Raw genomic sequence first — 9,026 nt, 5'->3', positions numbered from 1 at the left:
GCACAGACTCCTTCGAGGCCTCCTCCGAATCGATGTAAGCGCCATTGGAAAGAATCGGGCAATCGTGAAAACACATAATAGAGAAATTCGACATTTGACGGTGTGACATCTAACGTCATTATGCAGAATAAGAAACGAAAGTGAGGTGGCATAGTTGCCAAATCACATCACTTGAGAGTTCTATCGCGGTGTTGCCGCATCTGTGACCATCTATCAAAATGAATTTGCTCGAGCCGAGCGAGATTTTGATTCCTGGCCGACATAGAAAAGGAGAGCGCGAAAGAAAGAGGAGTATCATGAATGAAACAACGTAGGGCCGATCGGCGGAAATATAGTCACACGCTACGACAGATTCGATGAAACTCTGTAATACACATAACGTACACGACTATAAAACTTATAGGAATAAAAACTATATGGCATTAATAATTTCAGGAAAGGAACGAAAAATAAAGACATGTAAATTGATCTATAATATACAATATTTATTGATTGAAATATAATCAATAAATATAAACAATGCCTCTTCTTTCTCCGCGACGTCTACATCATCGATTACCATGGCAGCCACTCCAGCCACGTGTTATTGAAATTTTTTTCATCTGAAATATAATAATGAATTTTAATATAATTGTACCTGCATATACAGGGTGTCCCAGTCTAAGTGTGACAGAATTATATTAAAATTCAGTATTCATTTCTTTATTTCTTATTCCCTTCTTGAAATTATTATGTCAGGTAGTTTTCATTCCTATAAGGCTTATGGTCGCGTACTTACGTTATGTGTATTATTTCATTCATTCTACCCCTACCAGCATCACGAATCCGTCGTTCTTTGATGTTTCCGAACATAGAAAAGGATAGCGCAAGAAGGATAAACAAAGAGAGAAAGACTCGCAAGCACAACATTTAATCCAATATTATGCTACTAAATGTTGATCGATTTATATTGTGTTTAGCTTCATTTTAATGAGAAAAATCTTCTCCACATGATAGTGAAATTTTTATTAACAAAAAGTACCAAATAAAAAACTTTATTCTGTGCACTAGTATGGTCACATTGACACGGGACATTTAAATGAAGGCAATAAATCCCTATTTCAGTCCCTCTTTCGTCTTTAGCTACTGACTCTTTCTAATCAGTGTTTACTGACTAGGCAATCAAATTTGAAAAATGATTCTCCTATTTCATAACAGTTGCGGAGTGGACCGGCAATAGTTATGTACATTTATCGAGTTTTCACTGCATATGGTGCAAGTTTTATAATTCATTTTTCTGGCATACCATTTCAAGTATTCCATCTGTCATTTAATTAATAAAAAAACATGATTATAAATATGAATAAAAAAGTTTGATGGTTGCACACATTAGTATATGTATTGTTTCATTCTCGGACCTCTTTCTCTTTCGAGCGTCCTATTCTTTTCTATGTCTGGCAGGAATCAAAATCGGCTCGAGCCTGTTGCAATTGTAACAGATGTGGCAACAGCGTTACAGAAGTGTTAATACGTTGCGGCAACTATGCCATACTTGTGGCTATATTCGCGTAGCTGTTTGTGGGGTCAAATTAGAATTTACATTTATCGACTGATTTGTGTTTTTATCGACCCCGATGATAACATGGTCAAATATACCATCAATGCCTCTGACGGAAAATCAGTGAACTATTCTTCCGTCTATTTGACGTCTGATGCGTGCAAATCGTAAATTTCGTTTCACGTCTTCCAGAAGTGATAAATTGTGAAAAATCGAATTTCAGTGATATTGTGCTAGTTCAAGGAAGGGTGGTCTGGTGTGCTATGGGTGAAAAAAACATTAAATCGTCCAATATTTGCTAAAATGCAGCCGAACGCAGCATTCGGCAGCCATGTTGTTTGCTATATCGAAAATACCATTTTTCTCAACGTATGGTGTTTCATAGCGTTCAAACGGACCAGACCACCCTGTGGTGAAGTCTACTCGTGGGTGCTGTACCCGCGAAAATTTCATTTCTGCAATTATCGAGATGTAAAACGAAATCTACGAAATCGAGTGTCTCGCTCACGCATGGCGTATACGTGCATGCTTTTCGTTGATTGTGTGAGTGCACGCATACAGGTCATGGCACAAGGAGTCTGTGCCCTTAAGGATAGACCGCGTAAGGTAACTCGTTTCCGAGGGAAGCTCGTATGAGCTCGCGACAGGTAAGGCCGAATCGCCTGGACATCAGAGACAGTAGCACATGGTCGAGTGAGCTGTCCTCTCGATGGGCGAAATCCGGTTTCAGGAATGGAAACGTAAGGTATCGCGTGATCGAAGGAGTATCGGTGCGCGAGGGTTCCGGGTCGCGTGGACACCAGTGACAGCAGCACTCGTAAGAGTGAACTGGACCACCCGGCGGGCGAATTCCAGATGAAAGAGAGGGTGCGAAACGTAACGCGTAAGCGAGGGAGTGCTCGTGCGAGCCCGCGAATGGGGTATGCCCGGGTCGCTTGGACACCATCGACCGCAACACACATTTGGGTGAGCTAAACCTCTCGATGAGCGAATTCCGGGCGTGGAAGAGGACGCGAAAAGTTTTCGCACGAAGGAATGCTCATGCGAGAGCACGCGGTAGCGCTCGGTAGGCTCGTGTCGTTTGTCGCATGTATTCGTCCATCCATTCAGTTCATACAATCCTTTTACACGATTCAATTCTATACTACATGTGTACAAGGGCACCGCACAGTGGTAAAAGATTCGATTCTAGGTGGACAAAATTATTGTGGAATAATTTATAAGTTCTCGAGGGTTAGTAATTACAATCTCATTGTTAAAATATATATTTCTGTTATATTGAAAGAATTGGAGGTGGAAATTATAATAAAAATATTTTTTTTTCTTAAATTTATATATTTTATTACTTATAAAAAGTAATGAACGTAAAAATAATTAAATTACTTAAATATAATGTTAAACATTATTATTATTATTATTAGTGTGGTTGAGGCTAGCCGGGCACTCAGTCCTTGTGGACCATTGTACCCGGGCCGCTAGGCAGCCTCCTTACTGACTGTGCCTTGGCAGCTGGGCTTCTGTTGCAAAATTTAGAAGCGCCGGCACCAGGCCAGCCGAAATGCTTAAATATGCGGGTTCCGAGGTCCCTAGGATTGATACTCTCAGAGCCCTCAGCTCCCTGCATCTTAGAAATACGTGGAGAGGTGTTTCGTCCTCCTCCTCGCACCTCGGGCATTTCGTCTCCTCTATGAGACCCATGCGCGCGAGGTGTTCCCTCGTGTACCAGTGTCCTGTCACTAGGCTCACGAGCATGCGTAGTTGCGCCCTGTCTAGGTGAATTAAGGTGTCACCCAGCTTCTGTGACGGTCCCTCAAGTAGGGCCCTCGTGTGTCTCATGCCATTAGCGTTATGCCAGAGCCTGGTGAATTCCTGGTGAATTCCTGAAGTCCTTAGCAAGACCTTTCAACGCATAGGTTGAGACACCAATGGGGCACTCATGGCATGGCTGGGAGCTTGTCGCCCCCAGTCGTGCCAATTCGTTAGCCCTCTCGTTTCCTGGGATACCAGCGTGACCTGGTACCCATAGCAGCTTAACTCTGTTATTCAGAGATAGCTGTCTCAAAGTCAGTGCATAGTCCTTGACTAGCTTCGACCTAATTTCCACTTTGTGGAGGGCTTTCAGCGCGGCCAGGCTGTCACCGCAGATGTATATGTGTTTGCCTGTGTGGGCCCTTTCCAAATTATATTTGGCGCAGGCCCATATAGCAAACACTTCTGCTTGGAAGACCGTAACGTGGTGGCCCAGCTTGTGGGTCATTTCGACCCTAGGGCTCTCCCCCGCAATCCCGGCTCCGGTGCCGAATCCGGTCTTAGAGCCGTCTGTGAACCAGACCAGCCCCCCCGGAGTCAGAATGCCGTTTGGGTCCTTCAGCCATTTCTCTCTATCTGGGATGATTAGATCATATTCTCGTCTGAAGAGGTATTCCGTCTTGCAGCGGTCTCCACCATGGGTCAGAATTGACTCTGATCCTGAATCTCTGAGGATTTCGGTGTGACCGCCGCCCATCGGGGACCATTCTTCAGCTTGGTGGAGGCGGATGGCCGCTCTCCAAGCCGTTGCCATCACTGTTAGATGGGGTGGCTTGATATCTAGCAGCGCACCCATTGCCATAGTGGGCGTGGTGGGGAGTGCACCTACTATCCCCAGCAGCGCTATTCTATGTATTTTTTCTATAACCCTTCTGTGTGTTCCCCTCTTCATGGAGGTCCACCACACAATCGAGGCGTATGTTATGATAGGTTCAAGGATAGCCTGGTATATCCACCTGACCACCCTTGGTTTGAGTCCCCATGTAGGGCCAAACATTCTGCGGCAGGCCCAGTAGGTGCTGATTGCTTTCTGGGTCTGCCTGTTCACATGGTTCTTCCAGGTGAGTTTTTTGTCTAGTATTACACCTAGATATTTAACCTCATCTGTGACTTGTAGTTGCGTCCCAAAAAGGTCAGGAGCCTTAAAATAAAAGCGTCTTCTCCTTGTAAATAGGACCAGCTCTGTTTTGCTCGGATTAACCGAGAGCGAGTGTGATCGACACCAAGATTCTACGAGTATGATAGCCTTTTGCAATCTCCTCGCTAAATCCAGCGGGTGTCTGCCTCTGACCGTAATAGAAAGGTCGTCGGCGTAACCCTGAACCTCAAAGCCTTCCGTGGCGAGTATACGTATGAGTTCGTCAACCACGAGGGTCCACAGCAGGGGGGACAGGACTCCTCCCTGCGGGCAGCCCCTCGCGACGTCAGCCCTCACCGTCTCCTGTCCCAGGCTTGCTATGGCTGTTCTGTTCGTCAGCATGTTGTGGATCCATCTTACGACGGAGTCCTTAATATTATACCCCCTCGCAGCTTCCCGAATGGCATCGTGGGGTGAGTTGTCAAAAGCCCCCTCGATGTCGAGAAAAATGCAGAGGGCAGATTCACCGTTCGGCAGTGCGCCTTCAATAAAACCTACCAGTTTATGAAGTGCCGTCTCGGTGGATTTGCCGTTTTGATAGGCGTGTTGAGAGGGGTGTAGCGGTTTGTTGGCCAAAACCTCGTCTCTAATGTACCTATCAACCAGCCTCTCCAGCGTTTTGGGCATGAAAGAGGTGAGGCTGATGGGTCTGTATGACTTAGCTATGTCGTAATTGTCCCTCCCTGGTTTAGGGATGAACACTACCTTGGAGTGTCTCCAGGCTTTGGGTACATAGCCCTTCGCTAGGCAGGATTTGAAGATCTGGCCCAGGCGTCTGTACAGGTCCTCACCGCCCTCCTGAAGGAGTGCCGGGAAGATCCCGTCAGTGCCTGGGCTCTTGAATCTTTTGAAGGAGCTGATGGCCCACTTCACCCTGTCTGTGTTTATCACCTTCTCCGCAGTTCCCCAGTCCGCTGGAGCGGGGTCGGTGCGCGCCGTATCGCTACGACGACGCTCCGGACCCTCCGCTACTGAGCCTGGGAAATGTGTCTGGATAAGGTGTTCTAGTGTTTCTTTATGGTTGCTCATCAGACTTCCATTTGGGAGTCTGAGACGATCCAACCCCGGTGAGGGGCCTGTTGAGAAGACCTTCCTTAACCTAGCAACTACAGGTAGAGCTTCGGTTTCTATGCAGAAGATCTTTCAGGCTGTCCTCTTGCTGGTTCTTATTAGCTTTTTGTAAGCTTGCTGGGACGTTTTATAGCTGTCCCAGGCTGGCTTCGTGTTTGCCTTCATGGCTTTGTTCAGTAGTCTTCGGGTGTCCTTCCTGGCTTGGTCCAATTTCTTGTTCCACCAGGGGACCCTTTTGCTACTGCTTACAATTTTGGCGGGGCAGGCGGCTTCGTAGGCTTGAGTAACGGCGGAGCTTAAGTGCTTCACCGCTTGCTCAATTTCGCCTACGGTCCTGGGACGCTGACAGTGCCCCTTAAGCCTCCCTTCCAGGCCCTCTCTATAGAGTGCCCAGTTGGTGGCCTTTGGGTTTCTGTACGCTTCTCCAGTGCCGCCTTCCCTGTCGCCTTTTAAGTTGAAAGTAATTAGGCGGTGGTCCGAGAGTGTGCTTTCATCTCGAACCTGCCAGTGTTTGGCAACCTGTGCCACCTTTGCGGAGCCCAGGGTCAGGTCGATTACCTCCTGTTTTGCGGGAGGTGACGAAAGTGGGGGCGGAGCCTTTGTTAAGGATCTCCAGACCCGCGGTGGCGAGGTACTCTAGCAGTGCTGTGCCTCTGCCATTGGTATTGGTGCTGCCCCATACCGTATGGTGCGAGTTGGCATCGCATCCGATCACCAGGTGCAGACCGTTATTTGCGCAGTGGCCTATCAGGGCTCTGAGTTCCCTCGTGGATGGAGGGTCCTCTGAGTCATATGGGAGGTATGCCGAGCAGATCACTAGCTCAGACGTATTCCCTCCGAGGTTAAGTTTGACCTTAACCGCTGAGATATCCGCTGTGCAGTATTCGTTTAGTTTCAGGGCCGTTATCTCCTTCTTGACGAAGATACAGGCCCTGGGTCTTGTAGATGTGGCGTCGTAGTAGAGTGAGCCGCATCTCATATCGAGCCCTCCTACGCGTTCCTTGGAGATCCAAGGTTCTTGTATGAGGGCTATATCTGTCTGCCTTGTCACAAGGCGGTGATGGAGGATGTCCGTTGCCGCCTTGCAATGTTGCAGATTTATCTGCGAGAACCTGGTGCCGTCTGACACCCTGTTGGTGTCAGCGCTGGTACGGTCTCGCTTGTTGCTTGCGGCTATCTTATGTTCCCCAGAGGGGTGCATAAAATTCACCTTTGAGGGGGGCCCCTCCCGGAGCCTCTCCCTCTCCTATCTTTCGTACCGGCCCTCAGGGTGTGAGTTGAACGCCCCTTTGTATTCCCATCAGACCGGTCCTCTTCGTGGCTTCCGCCAGAGTTGGCCTTCCCCTCGCTGGCTCCGCCCTGGGTAAGTATCTGCCCGGCGGGGCGGTTGGGCCGGTTTCTCTCGGCCGCTGCGAGGGTCCGGCTTCCTCGCTCTTTTTTTCCACCTCGAGGGGTGGATCGGCTGTGGTGGGGGTAGGAGGGGCATCTAGGAGCGTCTCCTGCGACTCCACAGGTTCCCCTTCCTCTCCTCCCATTCCATAATCTTCTCCGCCCTCGGTGACCGGGGCCGTTACCACCGGTTCCGTACAGGGGCCTTCTTTCTGTTGTTTCGGGTCCTCCGCGGGCCCTGCAGGTCCCTCCCTAAAGAGGGCCCTTCGCATTCCCACGTGGACCTCGAAACCTAATCTTTTTATGAGGCTATGTGAGGCCGGGTCAATTCCCAGTACTAGGGTGACCGAATTCGGCCCCTCCCTCCTGCTCCAGATCCTCCAGAGCCCGGTGCGGAGGCGTGGGTTTTGACCCTCAATGAGTCTCAGAATAGCCTCCGTTTTTGTCGGAGGGCCGGGGATGACGGTCAGCATCCTCCTCAATTTGGGAAGCCGCTGACCATCAATGACCTGGAGGTTTGCTCCCTCCCAGCGCTTTATTGCGGCTACAGTGGTTTTTAGCCACTCTATTGATTTTGCATCCGCGCAGGTGACTAGCAGAATGCCCCCGCCGAACCGGCACTCGTCAAAACGCGGCATGGTGTCCCCTGTGGGGGTCCCGCACAGCGCTTCCACGATCGCCCGCTCGACGTTGGAGCCCTGCTCTTCTGAGAGTGTTGTCTCTGGATAGTTGGCCGGCGCTATGGCCAGCCTCCTCTCCGTCGTCAACGCCTCCTTGTAGCTTAGCGGCGACGGGAACACCTTCTGTCGCCGTTCCGCTAGAGGTTGGGTGTTTGGGGATATGGACGGCCGGGACCTTTTGAGCCCCTTTCCGTCCGCTCCCTTATGGCCTCCCTTTGACGTTCCCGCGATAGGTTGCCCGATTGCCGAGCCTCCCTTCGCGGTCGCCGTCGCTGGGGCCTTTCCAGCCTTGTATTTCTTGTCCGTGGGAACAGTCCCGTCAGAGTTCCCTTCGCGAGCTGTACGCTCCTTCCGGGCCCTCTTCCTGGCTGCCCCACAGCGTTTCATCTTCCGCCATGCTTCCGGATCCAGAATAGGGATTTCTCCCTGTACGTCCCCGGTTACATTGGAGGAGAGCTCTTCATCGAGCGTGAGCGAGTCTAGGGCTGGCAAGGCTATTGCTTCGCCCGCCTCAGACGCGTTCCTGCTTGTGTCGCTCGTCAGCGGTGCTTCGGGGGTGGTGCCCAAAATTGGACCCCTTAACCCTTCCGTCACACCGCTTCCGGGCGCGTATTCGTTAGAGTCCGTGACTGTTTCTGTCACGTCTCTGTCTGTTTGTTATTGTGTTGGTGTTGTTTTTGTTTGTTTAGTAATGTCCATATAGATCCCACGAGCGGTCGGGAAATAAAGGTCCGCCCCTGCAGAGCCCACTTACAGGGGTAAGGCTAAATACAATGGCGGTGCGCCTGGTACCCCAAGGGCATCGTTCGAGACACCATTACCCCGGTGCCATCCAGCTCTCGGCACGATAGCTTACACCTTAGCTTGGGGAGCTGGTCCGCGACGGGGCTTTAGTTCTCCGCCGAGGGTTTTTAGGCCTACAGGGATCCCTTATAGCACCCGCTGGCTAGGGCGCTCCATAGGCGCTCCTTTCCCGTGTCCCGGTCACTTGAGGCGAGCCGTTCTGCGGTACTCGGGGTCCACTTCACGCACCTGGTCGTCCTCCTATCCGCCACCCGGAGACGCGCTCGGTTGGGGCTCAGCCTGGATCGACCGGTGGTCGTCCTGGTTCTCCGCGCCCCTTTCGGGGGTTAGGGCACTCCGAGAATGTTAAACATACTATAATTTAATGTATACTATAATTAAGAATTTAACGGAATTATAAATTAATTGCTATCAGTTAGTGATTCATTATCACTAGAATCACTGTCCCCAATATCATGTTCACTACTGTTAAATCTGTCAGAATCAGTTAATAGCGAAAAGACTTCAGTTGATAGCTTCGAATTTGACTTAATTGTCTTTTTTCTATGATTATTTGCAAAAGGGTCAGAGGAAACCAATAGCATCTGAAATATATCTC

At 49.7% G+C, this 9,026-nt stretch overlaps 1 protein-coding gene across 1 annotated transcript; it reads right to left on the bottom strand.

Annotated features, from left to right (window-relative positions):
- Positions 1-5,627: 5,627 nt before the first annotated feature.
- LOC123989170 lies at positions 5,628-6,756 on the bottom strand. Its single transcript, XM_046289847.1, has 2 exons — positions 6,114-6,756; positions 5,628-6,001 (listed from the first exon to the last, which is right to left on the bottom strand). Exons 1-2 carry the CDS (start codon positions 6,754-6,756, stop codon positions 5,628-5,630), a joined length of 1,017 nt encoding a protein of 338 aa, XP_046145803.1.
- Positions 6,757-9,026: the final 2,270 nt, after the last annotated feature.

The sequence above is a fragment of the Osmia bicornis genome, unplaced genomic scaffold, assembly GCF_907164935.1.
Source record: "Osmia bicornis bicornis unplaced genomic scaffold, iOsmBic2.1, whole genome shotgun sequence".
Classification (NCBI taxonomy): Eukaryota; Metazoa; Arthropoda; class Insecta; order Hymenoptera; family Megachilidae; genus Osmia; species Osmia bicornis.
The sequence above is the reverse complement of the archived record's forward strand: the minus strand, read 5'-3'. Positions and strand labels throughout refer to the sequence as shown.